This window comes from Alligator mississippiensis, chromosome 11 (genome assembly GCF_030867095.1).
Source record: "Alligator mississippiensis isolate rAllMis1 chromosome 11, rAllMis1, whole genome shotgun sequence".
NCBI classification, from domain to species: domain Eukaryota; kingdom Metazoa; phylum Chordata; order Crocodylia; family Alligatoridae; genus Alligator; species Alligator mississippiensis.
The window spans coordinates 45,284,371-45,304,511 of record NC_081834.1 but is presented as its reverse complement, the minus strand read 5'-3'; the positions used below and the strand labels follow the sequence as shown (position 1 = coordinate 45,304,511).

At 42.7% G+C, this 20,141-nt stretch overlaps 2 protein-coding genes across 8 annotated transcripts in view; one reads left to right on the top strand and one right to left on the bottom strand.

Moving 5' to 3' along the window:
* The window catches only part of MYO9A (myosin IXA), a 392,893-nt gene extending 386,132 nt beyond the window's left edge, over positions 1-6,761 (bottom strand). For all 5 annotated transcript variants that reach the window (XM_019499347.2, XM_059714929.1, XM_059714932.1 and 2 more), the window contains exon 1: positions 6,593-6,761. The gene's annotated coding sequence lies outside the window, so the exon portion shown is untranslated. The remainder of the gene's footprint in view (positions 1-6,592) is intronic.
* A 108-nt stretch (positions 6,762-6,869) lies between these two features.
* Positions 6,870-17,674, top strand: SENP8 (SUMO peptidase family member, NEDD8 specific). 3 transcript variants are annotated; one of them, XM_006277099.4, is made up of 2 exons: positions 6,870-6,982; positions 15,160-17,674. In XM_006277099.4, exon 2 carries the CDS (start codon positions 15,203-15,205, stop codon positions 15,839-15,841), a length of 639 nt encoding a protein of 212 aa, XP_006277161.1. In that variant the 5' UTR covers positions 6,870-6,982; positions 15,160-15,202; the 3' UTR covers positions 15,842-17,674. The 3 variants fall into 3 exon arrangements, with proteins under 3 accessions (XP_006277161.1, XP_019354932.1, XP_019354931.1); XM_019499387.2 differs by lacking the exon at positions 6,870-6,982 and adding an exon at positions 7,040-7,168; XM_019499386.2 differs by lacking the exon at positions 6,870-6,982 and adding an exon at positions 7,040-7,200.
* Positions 17,675-20,141: the final 2,467 nt, after the last annotated feature.

The following is a 20,141-nucleotide window of genomic DNA, read 5'->3' as shown; positions in this document are numbered from 1 at the left end:
TCCCCCACTACAAAATGCCTGCAGAATAATTAACATTTCAAATAAATGCAGAAGCAAAACTTTTGAAAGAGGTGTGTAAATACACGTTAAGCCAGCAGAAATACATCAACTCCTAAGTCACTATTCAATACAAATATCCATTCTAATAAGCTTTTTTAGATTTTCCACAAGCTCCCATTGTGAGATCCGAAGGATATAGCTTTAATTTGACCTATTTCTGCAATATAATCCAAGCAATTGTATGAACATTTCAAGTTTTTATAAAAATATCCAGGTATTAAATTTCCCTTGATATTGCCAAATAATAAACTAAGATGTGCAGAGACATGTATAGAAAACCCATAGGAAAAGGCTACTCACTTTCCTCTTTTCTTCTTCCCATTATACATGCAGAGCTCACGCTAAATATTTTATTTATTGACTCTAAATCCTGAACACCTGCTCTCAAAAGATACTACATACATATATATATATATATTACACACACACACACATCCATATACATACACATGCACACACAAAGCCTATGGAAAAAGTCTAGCTAATGTAAGTGAAAAAAAGTTCTGACCATAAAAATTACCACAATCTGGAAACAATTGAGTCACATTGTTTCTGCCAGTCAATGGATGTCTCCCTAGAATCACTTTGTTCTTACAGTCCAATAAGAAACTTACTCATCCCTAACTCCAGTGCAGTGAACTGTGATATATCCAGTCACCTAACCTGAAAAACGCAGCCACACATTTTTATATCACTATGTAACAGGAAGATCACACAATCAACAAAGTTAAATTCAGAGCAATTTACTCAGACAAGGTTCCTTGGGTGAATTTGATATATTTTATTAGACCAACCCAAATACAAAGAAATTTACTCTGTATTCAAAAGCAAAGTCTATCATTTTGTGTTTGTCTAAATTAATGCCAGAGAAAATCCCAAATATGGAAATAGAAGACCTGAACCTGCAAATAGTTGCATGCGTGCCTAATATTAGTGAAGAGCAGTTGTCTCATTCATAACAAAAGCAGGTAAGCAATAATGTACGCACAAGAGCAAAACATGAGAGAGTAAAATACAAAGATTTTCTTAGCAAAATGACTCTTCAGAGGAGAATTCTGTGCCATTTTGAAATATCAGGTTTTGGAAGGAAATAGCAAACTATACAAAAAACAAACAAACAAACAAGCTATCCTAATACCTAGATGTATCATAATCACCCCACAGAAAACATGTTCTAACAGCAAAAGTTTTACCAAACTGCAGTTTCTGCAAAACCACTGAAAAACACTAATTAGAATCATAGCAAATTAGGGTTGGAAGGGACCTCAGAAGATCATCTAATCCAAACCCCTGCTCAAAACAAAACTACCCCCAACTAGATCATCACAAATTAATCTACTAAAACTTTAAAAGTATATTTAATGTTTATTATAAAATTAAGTCCAGCTGCTTTAGAAAGGGGAATTATGGGAAATTATAAACAAGGTAGGCAGAAATTCCCATAATAAAGGCTGTCCAATATTTCCCATTGTAAGACCTTGTTTTCAATCACTTAATTTTGTCAAAAAGTTTTAAACATAAGAAATGAATTTTTCCATAGCAGGATCTGTGTTAGGCTGGAAAGTTTCAGCCTAAATGGTTCAGCTCTTTCTGTGAACAAGATTAGTAGAGAAAAATGTTGTTCCTTCCCTACCCCATGTTTAAAAAGTAATAATAATAATAATTATTTCATTAACAAGCTCTCATGCTTCAATGGTTTGGGGCAGGGACTTGAAATCTGGCAGAAGGCAGCTTTTGTATCAGATATAGTCCCTTGGATGCTCCCATGGAGCAGGGCAGGGGAGGGGAAAGACCACACCTAAATGTGATCAGTTTAAGAGCCCTGAAATTTCCATTGACATTTGCTCAGAACCTTGTTAAATATTGACAGCTAAAGTCTCTGAAGATTTAATTTGTTTGGTGCATGCTCCCAGTAAAGGCCTGCAGTGGTTGAGCAATGCTTTCCTTCCAATTACTCCTCCCAGTTGTCAGGAGTCACTCTAATGCCAGGTAAAAGAAACAAGCACAAGGAGACTGTCCCCTGTCCTCTCCATGCTTCTTCTGCTGACATCCCAGCAGTGTGGTGGAGGAATCAGCCCAACTTGAACACAGAGGAGACAACTGTTGAACCTGGAGTGAGGAGGGCAGTCTTGGGTGAAGATATACATATAGGACGTAGTCACACAATTAATGCATCATCATGCATACCATACCATACTTATTATTACTTGACTATGCAAATATAATATTCTTATAACAGTTCTTGTATGCATAATTATTGATGACTAAATTATCTCATTTATCCTACAGTAAAAAGGGCTCAGACACAACAGAAATATTTATCAGGCTGCATCACGTGTGTACAAGGTGCAGGAGTGTGTGATTCCTTTAGCTGCATAACACTGCCAGTGTTCATCTACTGTTCAATGTTTATTGTAATTAACTCATTATACGCAGATTGGTTAAATGCATAAACCACTTAAATGCATGGCATATTTCAGCCCCTCTGTCTATTTTGTAACAAAGTATTCAAGTTAACTGCATGATAACTGCATTCCCTTGAACCTTCCTAGGAAGACTGAAGGGGAAGCAGCAGTAGTCAGAGGCCTGTTAGCAGATGACCTGAAAATGAAGGGAGCTAGTTAGTTTCATAGATATTCTCTCTCTTCACTTCCAAGGCTCCTAATAGCATCCCCAAAAATGAGGGAAGGTAGTTTCAGGGGGTATTAACAGGCTAGTACTTACAGCTCTGTAAGTAATGCTTATTAAGTAATGCAGCTGTCAGTGCTCTGGTATTAGCAACCCTGAAACTGAAGAGCTTCCCTCATTTTTCAGGGCTTCTTATATAGTCTGTTTTGGGACTGCTATTAGTAGCCTTGGCATAAAGGAAGCTAGTTGGTTTGGGGGGCTGACAGTACCACCAGGCTAACAGTACTCTAAGCATTGCTTAAGCATACACCGCTGGCAGTGCTGTGGTTTTAACAGCTCCCAAACCAACTAGCTTCCCTCATAGCTTCCCTGAAACTATTAAAAGCCTTGAAAATGAGTTGGTCTAATAAAAGAGATCAGATTTAGCCAAAGAACCTTGTCTTGAAAATGAGAGAAATTAGGCAGCGCTGTGTACTTAATGATCATTGTTTACATGAAGTTTGGGTAACCAGACAGCTTTGGGACTGGAAGAAAAAAAAAAAAAAAAAAAGACTGCACTGCATCTGTCTAGCTAACCTTTAAAATTTATATTATAAAACCCAAGAGGTTTGCTAACCTGCAAAATTACTAAAGTTTGAGTATACAGAGACCAGACGATATGATAAAGAGGCCTACTGTCTTAGTTTTCCACTAACCCCTTCACAAAAAAAAAAAAAAAAGCACCTTTTCTGGTATAAATGATTAGAAAAAAAAAAGCCAAACCTATAAACTATATTTATAAAAACATTTCCAAAATGAAAAAGTGACTGTGCTTCTATTAATTATATTAAAGTATATAAAATGATGTTACATATTAATATTTCTCCAGTTTTTTAGATAACAAAATTAAGTGACCTATATATACTGAAACTGAGTCATAGTTCAAAGTCAGCTTGAAAGTTATTTCAAAGTTGCTGTTGTTTAATAGGATTTGGCCCCACACATGGCATATCTTTTGCATGCTATTACATTAGTCTCAGTCTTCCACTATTATGACACTGTCACTAAAACTGGGGAAAAGTAAAGGAATAATACAAGTCATTAGCTTGTTCTCACGGTTCCTGAATTATCGGCCCAATCTAGACAACTAAGCACTTTTTGAAAGGCGAGCACGCACACAATGTATTTAAACCATGAATTAAGACACTAACAAGCATGAGCTTTGTTCTGGCAGGCATTCCACACAGGCACATGCCTGAAAAAACATGGCCGGAAGTGAAAGCATGAAGCAGAAGTTGCCTACAAAGATCCCGACTTCCCCAAAAACTGTGGAGGGGCTGCTCTGCATGCCTCCCACAACTAGAACGGTGGAAAACAGTCCAGAGGAAAGCATGTGTGTCCTGACCCAGCAATGGCCTCTATATGCAAGAGGCAAGTGTAGTCTCAATCTTAAAGACAAAGAGTAAAAACAGATCATGGTAAACAGTTTATAACCTGTAAAGGAAATTGTGGTTATCCAACTTTGTGCTTGAACCATGAAACCTGAACAATATTCTCCTATTATTGATTACAGAGTGGTGCTGCAGCTCACTCATATGAATGGTTTGACCTGCCTGCAGTTAAGCTTGTGTGCAAGTGTTTGCAGGATTAGGGCTTTAGTCTACATGCCAGTCATCATCTTGGGGGTGTGCAATTTCATTGCTAAATAAAATCTGCTGAAAAGGAGGGGAAGAAGAAAAGATTCACATTCCAATTCCTAGGACTTGGCTGTGAAGAACTGAAAAAAAAAGAAATCGTTATCTAAAGCTGTACTTTTCAAAATAATGGTTTAAAGACAACAGTGATCCTAGGAGGGAGGGTGGCTTTCTGTCCTCCACACCACAGTGAACTAGATTTTTTCCCTTATAACACAGCTTTAATTCTCTCTCCAGTACTTATCTGTACATAATGTTCTTCACTAGACTTGCTCCTACTCTCTGCTGTGGAGTATCAATATGGGCAGACACTGCCTACTAGTCCAACAATCACAATGAAGTACACTACAGAAAGGCAGCTGAAAGCCATGGTTCTTTTGGTTGTATTCTAAATTACTAGTCTCAGCATGACTTCAGGGTATGAAATAGAACTATGTGAAATGAGAGCTGCTAAAATATCTATAACCAAGACTGTCCTTTTATTGTTGGCTCAATGACAGGAAGATGCTGTAAAAACTCTGTAACTTAAGTTGGACTCACATGCTATTGCAAATCCTGCTCTAGGATTTGGGGCTAAAGGCACAGTTCATTTGCTATGTATAAGAAAATTCTGGAAGGATGAAAGAAAAAGGTTTTTCTTTAACCTCCTTACTCAAAATGACTTTATTTCACGCTGGGATATAAGTGACATATATTAAGAGTATTGTATCTGGATATTTCATTTGGCTCCCAATTTAAATGTTTTAAATACAGCTCTTACTAAATGACACAACACTATTTTCATGACAATTCCCCAATAAATAAAATCAATAGCAGCAATGGGCCAACAATATGCATCAGTGAAGCTCAAGCTTGAAGACCGTCTCTACACTAGGAGATTTTCTTATTTATTTCCAAGGATTTACATAATTGCCGCCAGATGCAGATCCACTGGCGGCAACCACGTTGAAAGCACCATGTATAGACAAGGCAACGCTGCTTATAATATTTTGTTTATCCACTACGGCCCGAAACAGACCTAAATGACAGAGTACTGAAAACATCAACAGCTGCCCCGGTACCCCGTCTACACTAGCTTCTCTAATAGAGTTACCACCAGTAGTTGCAATGGTGAGAAGTTCTCCCCCGACTTCCAGTGCAGGGAAGGCCTGACCCCACCTTCAACTGAAAGCACCATCTACAGTCTGTACCTCGGTTTACCATTAAAAAAAGGCTGGAGTGAGGGGACCCCACTCAACGCTAGTCGTGTAGTAATGAAAAGAGATTGCTAATGTAAAGCCTGAAAAAAGACAAACAGCAAATCTGCCACCCACTCCAGCTGCCCTTCGCTCTGACTGATAACACTGATTATATTTTTATAAATGGTAAAAAAGCCAAAAAAAGATCACGCACATACTGTACACTGAAAAATAAGTTCCCGTTCACTTACAAATGCTGCTTCCCATCAACAATCGCGCTGCTCTTCCGAGTCTCAGACCATTACATCAACCATTTAAAAGGAAAAACGCCACGCACCGTACATCCTGCACGCTAAGCCACAGATAAACGTTTCTAGTATCCCCACAACAATTTTTTTTTTTTTTAAACCAGAATAGGCACTGCAGCTTGTCAGCCCCACGGCGCTTGAAACATTTACAGCCTGGGGTGATCTCTAAGCTCGCATGTCACCGGCGTGCTAAGGACACTCGTCTACACCGCAGTGCTCTGCATTCACGCCTCCCAGCCAGGCGGAGAGGGCGAAGCGTGCACTCCAAGCAAGCCGCTCGGGCATCCCCGGGACGAGGACGGCGGAGACGGCGCAGGATGCTACGAATCCTCCTGCCACCGCCACGCCGCCGGGAAGAAGCCTGCCTCACCCAAACCGAGGAGACGGTGGGGGAGAGGGGGCGGGTGGGGGCTCTCCCCTGTAAGGAAGGACGCAGCGAGACAACTCGCGCGGAGACAAAGACCCAGACCCAGACCCCGCACCCCGCGGGCACAGACCCCCCAGGACCCGGATCCCTCCCATCCCCCCACAGACCCGCCCCAGCGCCCCCCGCCCCGCACCTGCGCCGCCCCCGGCCCGCCCGCCCACACAGCTGGATGCCGCCGGGGCCGGACACACGCGCACGGGGGGGGGCAGCATCGCCCGCAGACCGCGCCCCCGTAACGGCTGCAACGGCCCCGCAGCCCGAGGGGGGGGGGCGCCGCCCCCTCCCCCCGTTTCGCCTCGGGGGGCGCGGGAGCCTCACCTGGGCGCGGGGCGGCGGCGCATCCCGCGGGGCGGGGCGGGGCGGGGCGGGGCGGGGAGATGAGGAGGGCGGCTGTGTCGGTGTCGGTGGCAGCTTCAGCTCCGGCTCGGTCCAGCGCGCGACACCCGCTCGCGCTCGGCCACTCCGGGCACGTCGCGCGCGCCCGGCCCGCGCGGCCCCGCCCCCTCCGCGAGGCCCCGCCTGGGGCCACGCGTTCGCCGCCTCCGGGCCCCGCCCTTCGGCGCATGCGCCGTCTGCTGACGAGCCCCTCTCGCGAGGGGCGTTCCTTTCCCCGCGCGCCGGCTGTCGTAACGAGGCCGCTTTACGGCCGCTCCCGGCAACCGTGAGGCGCAACGGGAGGTGCGCGGCGCCCGGGCTATGCGGCGGCAGGTGAGGCCTGGGCCCAGCGCCGGCCGCTCGGCGGGCAGGGGGCGATGCGGGGCCTGCCCGGGTTGCGGGGCGGGCGGGAAGGCACCAGCAACCCTTGGCGCTTCCTTCGAGCCCCGCTTTGCGCGGATCCCCCTTCCCCGGCGGCTGGTAATGAAGCGTGTGGTTGGTTGCCTGCAGCGAAATACGGTAACTCGTGCGGTCGCCTGCAACAAGTTACGGTAATTCAGCAGCACAGTGACGTGACCGGAGCTGCCCCGGAGCCTTTGGGTGACGAATGTCGGAGGAGGAGGTGTCGCCGCCCTCCCCGGCCGCCCACACCTGATGGCAGTGTGGGGGGATGGGATGGGGGGGGCAGTGTGGGGGGTTGGGCAGCTGCTCCATGACACGTGCCAAGAGCAGCAGTCGTCAGCCTGGCTCCTCGCCCCTCTTTTTTGCTTGGAGAAAAATCCCAGTGCAGTTGTTCTGTTCCAAGGAGACACCGGAAGTTTGCTATCTCAAATCTCAGGGTTTTGCTTGTGCCTCTCAGTACTTGCACCATATTGTGCAGCCTTGAAAGCCTCCAAGGTGGGGAGCACCTGGCTGAGAATTGCAGCTCTGAGCAGAGGTCGTTCCCTGAGTGAGTCTGAAGTCTAGTAGGAAGCAGAGTCGATGGGCACCTTGGACTCCCCAGAGTAGGTAGGCAGGACAAGCTTCCACGAGCTGAAGCTTGCTTCATCAGATGCTGTGAAAGGAGATGCATAAATCCACCCTGCTTCCCTTCTGCGTGTCTAGAGGCGGGGCAGGAGGGCCTCTATCAACCCTTGGCACTTCCTGCAACCACCAACGCCCCTGCAACACTGTCCCTGGGCTCCACGGGGCCCACAGGCAGGCGCCCACATGGCGGGTGTTTAAGGTTGGAAGCTAGAGGTGCCTGCAGAAGGCTTGGTATTCTTTGTCTGTCATTGCTCATGGAACGGACCATGTCAAGGTATAAAGAGCAGGGAAGGGTGCGATCACTGCATTACATAGTCCCTTAGGATAATAAAGTAGGATGGTTTCTGCCATGATTTGCACTCTGAGCAGTATTTCAAACCTTTTTCAGTGACCCCTTACTTGAAGTAAAATCTTATTATAAAAGAGTAAGATTGTGTCAGTCTTAAGACTAAGTATAACTGACGTATTTGTATGGTGTAGGTTCAAGACACTGTTGAAGACTTTGATCTGAAAGGGTAAAGAGGAGCAGAGATGAGATTTTTTTAAATTCATTTCATATGAATGAAAGTCATAGCATGTTAGTTAACAAATACTGCCTTAAAAGTCAAGAAACAATTGGTATTTTTTTTGTTAGTTGCATATTTTGGCACCAAATGGATAATTCAGCCCAAAGAAGTGAAGCAATTTGCCCCAAGTCAAGAATCAAATCTGAAAACTGGAGCTAGAATCCATATTTCCTGAATCCCCCTCCTAACTACTGAACCATGTTTCCCTTTTGTATGCCATGACACTTTGAGGTGATGATTAACGCTTACTTATTTCACTGAGAATCAAGGGTTCTCAGTAATTTACAGGAAATGGTACTTAGGAAGACTGTTCTCTCTTACAGACACTCTAGGACAGTTTCTTATTGTACAATACTATACAATTATATCTAAAAAAATTGGGGTCAACTGTGTTGCTTGAAACCTACGTCATCAGTTCAATTTTAGTGGATGCTGTTCTTCAGAGATCAAAGTCATAATGCCCAAAGCAGTTCTTGTGACTGAATGCCACTGTGGAACTAAGGAGAACGATGAACACTTCTAAATGCATTCTTTTTTTAGGCCTTTTCAATATTTCATTGAACAAACTTTGTTTCCAAGTATGTCAGTGTGATCCACACATTTTTTCTGTTTAACTTCCCAATTTTTGTTGTATTGGAGTTTTGTACTTTTTTGTTTATCAAGCTTCTTTATCAGGATGGGTTACTGGCATTCTCCAACGAACCTAACACCTCCAACCCACTCACTCTTTGGAGTAAATTGTAAGTCCATGGCTGTGTTCCTGGCCTGTTTAAATCTTATTTTGGATCCTATGCAATTTCTTGCCAGAAGAGACTTTTAAACAGAATGGGATATTTGAGTGCTGTTCTTGTGATAAAGTTGTGGAAGGCTTTATTTAGTTTCTTGTGTCCAGAGCATGACTGAAGCCCTTCAACATTCTGCCCACACACAGTGTATAGTTTTTCATTAATGCATTACTAAAATATTATTAGCTATTTTAATTATCCTTATTTTAAAGGATGTGGGAGCAGACCATGTTCCTAATTTGGTAACTCCTTAACAAGCTTGGAAGGATGTTCTCTTGCTCTGGAACCAACATATGGACTATAATAGGCATCTAGAACCTGTATGAAGACCCATATTAAATTAATAATGCTCTTTGAACAAGGGCTTAGCGTGGTCATGCTGGTAATGCAGTCCAGATTGCAAAGACAAAAATAAATCAGTTTTTCCCCAGTATCTCTCACTACCACTGATTATGTTATGAGTAAGAGTACTGATGTACTTTCAAAAACTACTTCCTGAAAAGGGATGGTCTTGTGGCCAAATCATGGGGTTGGTAGTCAGGAGGCTGCTTTCTATTTTCAGCTCTTCCAAAGACTTCCTTTATGACCGTAGGCAGATTATTACGCATCTCTACCTCCAGCATGTCCATCTGTAAAGTTTGCATTTAGCTTCATCAGTTGGCTTTGTGTTTTTCGCCAAATTTTGTAGATTTGTTAAAGACCACAGTAAACAACACATTTTAAAAATATTCTCTCCATATGCTGTTAGCACTTTAGAAAGTTGAAATATCTGGTTTAGTCTTAACCATTTATGATATTTGCCTTGCATGTTTTTTCTTTATACTAGGTGTCTAGTTGGTTTAATTTCCTGTTTCTCAAGTATGGGTCTTTTTTTTTAATTCTTGTTTTGTTAGTTTACCACCGTGCAAGGAGAAGCTTATATTTAAAGCACTGTTTTCCTCTTTATTTGATGTAATAGGTCGTATTCCATAAGATTACCTGCTACCTTTATATTTTGGCTTTAAAAGGGTATCAGACTTGTATAAGGTGCCCCAAACCAGTTATAATATATTGCAATAACAGAAATATGGATGAAAACAGAGCCCATGTGATATTGTGGTACTGCAGCCTCTGTAATGGAAAGTATTCTGTGAACCTTTTAAATTGGTGAGTCTTCTGTACAACTTCTGAAGTGTGACCTCAGAGTAAATCAACATACTCGACACTAATTCCTATTTAAACCACTACTTCTCTTCCTGTCCCCCCCCTCCCCTCCCCTCCCTACCACCACTTTATATCCTTACCTTCACCTAGGAAAGCAGGTAAATGTCTTATTTCAAAGCCGTCGTTGCTTTGTCCAGCAGCAAGGCAGAGGAGTATATGTTGCTTTCGTAAGTTCAAAAAGCTACTTTAAACAAAACAAAAATCAGTGAGCATGGCTCCGTTTATAAGCTAGAATAAGCATTTTAGTCCTTGGTCAGTATTTTTTTTCAGATTTAATAAGAACGTGCTTGCAGTTGTCTCCAGAGAGTAGGTCTGATATGCATTTGAAGTGGGCTCTGTGAGAATCTTTTAAACACCAGGGAATTAACTGATTTAATTGTGTGACTTGGACTTGAAAGACCTCTGAACTTTACATACAAAACCATATCCAAACATGACAGCAAGTTCATCTTTAGTTTGAATTGGAAGGCCTAGTTAGAAAGAGAAATCTGAGATTACGTACACTTTCCAACTGGTTCTACTAATCTTTTTTTTTGTGTGTGTGTACAGTATGTACCACTTGGACTGGGTGGTTTGGGAGCAATGTGAATCTGTGAAGTGTTCTTTAAGCTGTGTAATATCTGGTGAGTCACCATGCAGTACTTACAAGCAGTTTCACAAATACCAGATGGCAATAACATTAAAAGTAGTAGCTAGTAGCAATTAGGTGGTGGTTACTCTAAATCAGGAAGAAAGAATGCTTGTGGGAAGCTACCAAATGGCTTACAAAAAAAAAAAGCCTCAAACCGAGTTTCATTTCTGTAGGGTGAAAAATTAACAAAGTACAGGATGCAAGCTTTGTGATGCAACTGTTAATACTTGCAAGGCATGTTTGGCATCTTTACTGTCTCTGGGAAAAAGTGAAGCAGAAACAGATTGGTAAGGAAGAACTTTCTCACGAGGAACTCTTCAAACTCAAGACTGGCCACTTCTAGATTGCCTTGATAGATCCCTAAGACTTTATATAGACTATTGCTCAGTTATGTTTAAAAACTCCTGGAGACTTAATAAGATGGCCATGTTTCCTCTGGTTTTGCCCTTTTAAAACTGAAGGTTGTTGCCATGTACTTGATTTTCATAGACATTAGTGCTGAAAGGGACCTCATAAGATCATCAGGTCCAGCCCCTGCCCAAGGGGTAGGAAGTCAACTAGGATCAAAGGATCCCAGCAAGATAAACATCCAAATGTTTCTTGAAAGTGTCCATAGTAGGTGCTTGCTCCCACCTTGGGAGCTTGGACAGTAAAGAAAATTTTCCTTATGTCCAGCCTGAAACGGTCTTCCAGGAGTTTGAGACTGTTGGACCTTGTCTTTCCTTGGGGTGCTCTGGTGAACAGGCATTCCCCCAGATCCTGATGCACACCCCGATGTACTTATAAGCTGCCACTAAGTCACTCCTGAGCCTACATTTTTCGAGGCTGAAGAGTCCCATGGCTCACAGCCTGTTTTCATAAGGCCTACTCTCTTGTCCTCTGATCGTGCATGTGACTCTCCTCTGGGCTCTTTCAAGCTTCTCCACATCCTTTCTAAATTGTAGAACCCAGGATTTTTTAAATTTGAAAATAGTTTAGACATTTGTTCATTGGCAGAATGTCAAGTGTGCCCATATACCATTGTGCAGGCAGTCCTTGGACTTGCAGCACAATTGGTCCCTGAAAACTGCATCTTAAGGTGAAACTTTGTAACTCGGAACCGATTTTCTTATAAACAATGTTATAAATGGGGGATTGGTTCCTGAACCAAGGCCCGATACTCTATTTTCACCAAAAATACCCCAGAATTTTGTACATAGTCAATTATAGATGAATAATATAGCTACATTAATGTATTTATATTGTAAATAGCAATCATATTGATTTAGAAGGACTTCTTTGAGGTAACTTTGCTGGACGTTTTGAAAGGCTCTTGGTTGGACTTTTTGAAGGGTTCTTGGATGGAGTGTTCTCAGCAGTTTTGACGGCAGGTTTTTCTGGAGTCTTTTCTGCTTTCTTAAAGAAAGTGTCCAAGGAAATTTGAACAGATGTTCTCCAGGGAGATGAGCGACGCAGTAAACTTGTTTGCTGGCGTGGCATCGCATCAGATCAAGCGTTGTAAAGTCAAAACTGATGTCACAAAGTTGAAACAGTGTGTCAATTTATAAACCTTGTAAGTGCAAAACATTGCAAGTCAAGGACTGCCTGTATATATCTCAGTATACATAATAATGGCTACTCCCCTTCCCTCTAAACAATATTGTTTAGTTTGTGCTGGCACAGCCTGTGCACCTGTGTAGCTGTTAGCTTCTGCCAGTTAAGATGGTTCACATTGGGCCTTTCTTCTGGAATATTACACATCCAACATGTTTCCTGCATTTTACAATTATTCTATTTAACAACAAGGTGCATGTCAAAGGCTCTTTGCCAAGATTATTTAGGACTCAATCTTTCAATTTATACATACCTGGACTAGGAAAGGCTTTTTTTTTGTTCTTCACTCGCATTGCAATGATGAAAGCCTAAATCCATTCCTTCCCAGTTTGTAAACAAACTAATGCACCTGAGCCCTTTCCTATCGTTATAGATTAAAGCTGTCTTGTTTATAATGAGTCACACTGAAGTGGTGTTATCACTAAGCACTTGATCCCAATATGTTCATATGCAGCATGTAGTTCAGGTTAGGAGAGGGTGGAACAAAAGTGGCTTTAAGTCACACTTACAGTCTCTCTTCTGGGTGGCCATTTAACTGTCAAGCAAGTTCCCAGCATCTGAGTGGCCAGTGGATTCCAGGGTGTACTTCAGCCACCAAGGAACATCAGGCAGGGGTATGGTGGAAAGAGGGGAGGCAAGGAAGCCATTATGTCAATCCAGTACTATCAAAGGATTCCTTTATGTAGGGGGAAATCTAGTGATTGAATCCCAACCTGGACTTCAGAGGATAACGGCTTCTTTAATGTATTAAAGTACCACTTCCTTGTGTTTGATAAGCTTTATAGTATAAAATCATCCAAATTAAAACTATTTGTTGCTACTTTGTGTTGTCTGGTACCCTGCATTTCACTCAGCTTGTATGCTTGGTTGTTCAGTTTTGCTTGCTGATTTCTTGTTTACTAACCTAGTCATTTTCCACCTGTTTCCAAGCTGGGAAAATCCTAGCATGCCCTCCCCTTTGGTATATTGGAAAGTGAGAAGAGGGGTTAATAACTACTTGACACCTGCTAAGCTGTAACTACCCTAGAACAAGAATTCTACATGGTAACCATGTGCTTCTCTGTTTAGACTTCCAGCATTAGCAGCAAAATCCTAAAAATCTCCAAACTTTCTTTACTGATTTTATAATGTAACTTTAATATGACCCTTCATTTGGGATCTACTCTGCTTGACAGCATCCATCTAGGGAACAAAGTTCTTTGGGTAAATGTGGTATCTTTTATTAGATCAGCTAAATAGTTGAAAATTTTAAAGCAAGCTTTCGGGCACAAACACCCTTCTTCAGGTTTGTACCCAAAAGCTTGCAAAGAACAATTTTCCAACTATTTAGTTGGTCTAATAAAAGATACCACATTTACCCAAAGAACCTTGTCTGCCTATGTCCTGAGGCCAACATGGCTACAACCAACACCACCTTCAACTCTCCTATGAAATACGAGCTTTTATTTCTACCTAGGAGAACTTTTACAATCTTTTCTCCTATGCCTGAAGAAGGGTGCTTGTGCCCGAAAGCTTGCAAATAAAGACTTTTTTGCAAAAAGTCTAGTTGGAACAATAAAAGATATCAACTCTACCACAAGTTCTGATTCCATCTAGGGGAGGCATTTGAAAGCTTGTGGGTTTTCTAGAAGTTGTTGTTTTCTTGCTGCTACAAGGATCAGAGGGGAGGGGATGAATGTGTATCTGGAACCATTAAGAAAAAAGATCTCAACTCTTGAAGTAGGCCACTGACTGGCTCAAGCAGCCCCTCTTCTTTTTTGCAGCCCTTCTTTTTTTTTTGTTATTTAAGGAAGACTAGTTATTAGCATAGCAACTAAGTCCTTTCTCTTTGAAGATAAGTATCATGTTCGGATTGGAACTGAAGTAAATGAACATGATGAAAAATATATGCTTGATTTAAATAAAAAAAGTTTAGACCATTTGAACAAGGCAAATGTGGGAAAACTCTGTCCTAAAAAGTGCAGGTAGGCAAAGGAGTTGGTTCAGTTGTTTGACATCTTACTTTGATTGATGTTTTTTTTTATTATTATTATTTTTATTTTCTTCACCTCACCTAATGGCTGCCTGGCCAGCTGGGAGACCAGTCTTCTATGGAGCAAGCGGTGTCAAAAGAGCTATGAGTTGTGCTTCTCTCTATTTTTGTGCCTGCGCCACCATAATATCTGAATGCTTCACAATCTTTCCTCCGTGTAGCTCTCCATAGCAAGGTGGAAAAGAGTAGCAATTCTTATGCTGCAGATGAGCCAAAGAGACTAAATTGCTTCCAAGATCATACAGGGTGTTTGTGGCAAAGCAGGATTTAGCTACAGCTGTTATTGAACTATGGTCAGTAACAGCTATAGCCAAAGCTTTAACCACTGGACCATCTTTCTCCTCCAGTGCATTATAGAGAAGACACCGATACAGCTCTTGGCACTACCCTGCCAATCTAGCAGACCAGAGCTCAGCCCAGCCTTTACCACAAACAGATTCCTTATGGGGAATATAGTGATAAGCCACCTTTCTTTCCCCTCTTACACTTGCTGTCATTTGACAGACTGTTTAAACCTCACCCCTTAACCCCAAATTGGTAAAATCTGTGGGTTTTCATGTGGTCTGGTGATAGAAAGTCTCCAATATTAGAAGTAGCTCTTTTTTTAATAACATAGAAAGTGAAACCTGTTTGCCTTCTCACTGATTTTTTTTTGTACCCCTGGTTTATTCTAGCTGTTGACATTTCCTGGAGCAGTGTGGACCCTGCCTGTACAGGATGGACCCTGTTGTTTTGAGTTACATGGACAGCTTGCTGAGACAGTCAGATGTTGCATTGCTGGATCCCCCAAGCTGGCTTAACGATCATATCATTGGGTTTGCCTTTGAGTACTTTGCCAGCAGCCAGTTCCAGGACTTCTCTGATCAAGTGTGCTTTATTGGCCCCGAAGTGGCTCAGTTTATCAAGTGCACCACCAGTCAAGAGGAATTAGCCATGTTCCTTGAGCCCCTGGACCTTTCCCACAAAAAGGTGGTGTTCTTGGCTATCAATGATAACTCCAGTCAGGCTGCTGGTGGAACCCATTGGAGCTTATTGGGGTACTTCAGGGACAGAAACTTCTTTGCCCACTATGACTCCCATAGTAAGAGCAACTCAGTCCATGCCAAGCAGGTGGCAGGGAAGCTGGAGGCTTTTCTGGGCAAAAGAGGAGGCAAAGCAGCTTTCATAGAGGAGAAGGCCCCCGCCCAGCAGAATAGCTATGACTGTGGGATGTATGTGATCTGTAACACAGAGGCTTTATGTCAGGGATACTTTAGGGGACAGCAGGAGCCAGTGCTGCAGCTCCTCACTCCCTCTTACATCACACAGAAGAGAGCAGAGTGGAAAGCTCTCATTGCCAAACTTGCACAAAAGTGACTTAGATTTAATTGCTCTCACCCCACCAACTGCCCTGCCTGTCCTCTAGCCTTCACCCCTGGTGCCTGAGAGATGCCCCTGCTCAGGATCTCTCTAAAGAACATCAACTCTTCCCTTATTTCCAGCATGGCTACCCCCTGCACTGTACTGGTATAAAAGCCTTGGCCTCTTCTAAAACACTGGCCCTTGAGTCTGGCACAATCACTTTGTGTTGAATGGAACCTTGTTAGCAAAGGCAATTTGCTGTGCTTAAAGTCATTTCTTGCCATATTAGAATAGGTTATAAAAGTTTCTTCCCTCATACCTGGCAAGCAGCCTGCCCTTACAGTACAATACTAGCTTTCATTAGCCCTTCACTGATCCCAACAAACACTTTGGGCTTAATTTTAAGAACAAAGTAGAGGCGTTTGTTTAAGTGTAATTGTGGCTACTACAGGTTATAGGATTTAGTGGACTAGTGATACTTTTGTGCCTGAAAGTGTAGTATTGGGAAATCTATGATCTGAGGGTACAAATTACACTTACAGAAATCCAGAGGTAAAATTGAAGTCCATGTAGAAGTCTGTCAGAAAGTAAAGGACAATGATTTTTGGCTTTTACTGCTTTTTGGGATGGGTCAGATTAGCTTGCTCCCCCCACCTGTTTGATTTACCTTAGAAATTCACACTGTGCCTATGTTGGCTGATTCCGAACCACTGGAAAATTAGGAGGAAGTGATAATACTAAGGAAGCAAGGCCCTTCTTGCGCATCAAAAAGCAGAAGTGGTCCTCAATTTTAAGCAAGGACCGATGTTTCAGAGAGGTTGAGAACAGTAAGAGCTACAGCACCCTGGAGAATCAAGCTTGGTCCTTTATAGACCCAATTTCATGAAACATAATTGGTTCTTCCAACACAGAAAAGCTTTTGCTCTCACACTGGATTATATCTGAGATCTACTCTTTTGGATTCCATGAACAGATGAAGGGGATGTTAGGGGGGAAAGAGCAAAAGGCATCATTGCTTAATTAAAAAAAAGAAATAAGCAAGGTTGCAGGATTCAGTGGAGATAATGGGTCATGATGATGCTTTGTAACATAAATCAACAGAACAACACAGATCAACACCAAGTAAGGATCTGGCCTTTGAAATCGCCTTAAGTGTCTGGTCAGCTGAATAAAAGGGAAGGGAGAGGAAAAGAATTAGAAATCCAAGTAATACAGCAACCTATGGGACACTTTCAGGGCTGACAGTAGGTTCTGGAGTGAGGAATATCCCCTGGCTCTCTTTTTTTTCCTTTATCATTTAAAAAAAAAAAAAAAGAGAGTCAGTTCCACTGATAATCCTGGAGATTTCAGGCACAGAGTGTCTGATGCAATAGGGTTGTTGGAGTCACTTTAAGCTAAATGCATTGCCCTGCTGTACACAGTAGTCTGCACTGCTTGAATGGCCAGCTAGGGCTGGTTAGAAGCAGTACAGTGGGTTGGCTGCTGTAGGCTAATTTGTCTTCTTTCCTGGTTCCTATTTATTGCCCCTGCTGCTATCAAGGAGTAGCATGTGTACGTACACACACACACACACACTCCTCTTTTTGCCCTGCAGCACTAAAATATAGACAATCACTTCTAATATCCATTCCAGATTTTCTGTGCAATTAGCAGTCAAATGCACCTGTCATACAACAGCAGTGTTAGTCCCCACCCCAACTGAAGGGGTAAAATGCTTTTCCAACTCCAGTTGTTATTACAGTGTTTCAGTGGAGGGAGGAGATGAAGGAATAGTTCCACTTGGCTTCCTTTTCTCCCAGTTGGAAAATCCAGACCCAAGAATAAAGCAAAATAATGTCAACTAAACAAGTGAGAGTTTCTTCTGTTTTGTACAGCCAGGGTTGTTTTGTGGGCTGCATTTTCAAAGTGATCCGTTTAGTGGGGTGTGGTGCATCACACACACAAGGGTTAAGAGTTACTGCTGCCACCCCTTGTTACTCAGTCCAAAACCAACAGTGGTTTCTGTTTATTTTGGTAGCTGTCAACTATGAAATGAGTCACAAGCACAGGTTCTTGTTATTTTTTGGTGTAATCAGGACCAGCAGCACTACATGTCAGGGAAAGCTGGAACTGACCTGAAGCTGTTAATCCTTTCTTTTAAATCTCTTCACAACACTTCTATCAACTGGTAAGTGCAGCAGATTAAGAGGACAGCTCGTAAAAAACCCATAACCCAACAGTGGAGAGGCTTGGAAATTAAACTCCTGTAAAATGGAGTACAACATGAAAAGAGAACATGTAATCAGACTTTAATTTTGTGTTTTTATTATGCTTGTTTTTGTGGCCAAGTGCTGCTTATTGAAAGAGACAGCTGTACCATGCTCACAAGTAAGGAACTGCAGGATAAGAAACTGGTCATAGGATCTATTTGGTGATCCTACGAAGCATGTACTATACAAAGAAAAGTTTGGGGGAGGCAGGGGTCAGTTTGTACTGGCTAGGTAACAGAACGTAAAAAGCTAAAGGAGCAGAGCTAAGCCACCTAGTTGAGACCAGCTCTATAACCTAGTTGTACAGTCTTCTCAATTACCCAAGAAAGCAGGTGTTAGAGTCCTCTAAAATAAGGCCCTTTGAGAAGCTGGTGATCCATCAAGGTCTGGAGAAGCACCATTTGAAGTGCTATTGCCCATCTTACCCAGGGCATTGCCATACTAAATGCTAGTTCAATCTGTCTTCAGCTTCACACTTCGAAGTGGGAGTTTAGAGCTCTCGAAGGCTGACGTGTTACTGAGTCTATGGCTGTCAAAGAGAAGCTTTAATTGTGGTTACTAAAGGATATTAGTCACTAGCTAGGATATCCGTTTTGTGGGTTTGAATGCTCCAATTGCATTAAGATAAGTTGGAAGAAGTTGTGCCTTGTGTGCATTGGGAAAGGGGAAGGGAGGCGAGATGGAGGATTCTGTTGGGCATGGGAGCTAGGAGGCTGCCAGAGCTAGTGTTACGGGCTAGAGAGGACAGCCGAAGAAGCTTCAAGCACAGCAGGCCTTTAGCTGAAATTTCTTTACACAGTGAAAAGCAAATAGGTTAAAGCACTAAGGGTGGCAGCAAGCATGGAAAGAATAAATAGCATGAGGAGGAGTCAGACAAAGGCTTTCCTGGAAAACAAAAATAACAGGGCAGTGCAACTGTGTCCAGCTGAAAGCAGGCACAAACCTACAATGGCCTAAGTGCCCTTATCTGCTTCTTGTGTAAATGCATGCTGGCAATCTGCCAGCCCCAAGAGGGCAGAGAGCTGGCACCTGTCCTGCAGCATGTGGATGGTTGGACCTTATGCTATATTAGAAATACAAATGCTGTCTTTATTGCAATTTAAAGAAAGCAGCAAACACCAGAAATCCAAAGGTAGCTTTGGTGCTATATTCAGTTGACTGCTTCTTGCCTAAGCTTTCAGAGGCAGCATGAGATTTTGAAGGCTTCTGAGTACCCTGTTGAGTTACAGCAGCATTTCAGAACAGCAGGAGAGCAATGTATTACTAGACAGCTTTTAGAAAAGATTTGTTCACCTGCTGGGTTAGTTGCTTTAGCTGCAACAACAGCAGGAATGGCCCTAATTGTACATGGGGCAGTGGTAGAGCTTCTTAAGTGGATGCGGGCAGAGGCACTTATAGGGACCAATGAAGCATAGGGTTCAAATAGGACAGAGGGCAAGTAAAAATCCTAATTCTGGTGGAACCAACCTGAGGTTGAAAGGACTGCCCTGCAGTGCTCCAGCACAGCCAAAAAGCATTCTAGTTCTGGCCTGTGGCTCATAGATGGCAGGACAGACAAGCACAGCAAGGCAACTGTCCTTAATGCTCAGGAACATGCAGGGGCCCTGAGTCTCTTCTCTAGGTATGTTAATTTAGCACTTGGGGTTTCATAGGGTTGGTCGAGTCCCTGGAGGATTACCGCCCTATAGTGTAACACCCTTCAAGGAAAGAACTCCATAGCCTGGTTTATCAGCAGGGATCCTGGTTTTCTCTGATTAAAAATAAAAAACCTGCAATTGTTGGATTAAAAAAAGTAATGCAAAATCCACATTTTTCTGTGATTAAAATGAAACGCCACTAATATGACAGAGATGGATCTCTCTATATATAGTGGTGTTTCATTTTAAATTACGGGAAAATGTGGATTTTGCATTACTTTTTTTAATCCAAAAATCGGGTTGGGTTTTGTTTTTTTTCTAAATTGGAGAAAACCAGGGTCCCTGTCTATCAGTAATAGGAGAGTAAGTTGTTCCCATACTGGAGGAGTTCTCCCCATGCCTGGAGGGAGCCTGCCTCTTAAGGTTTGA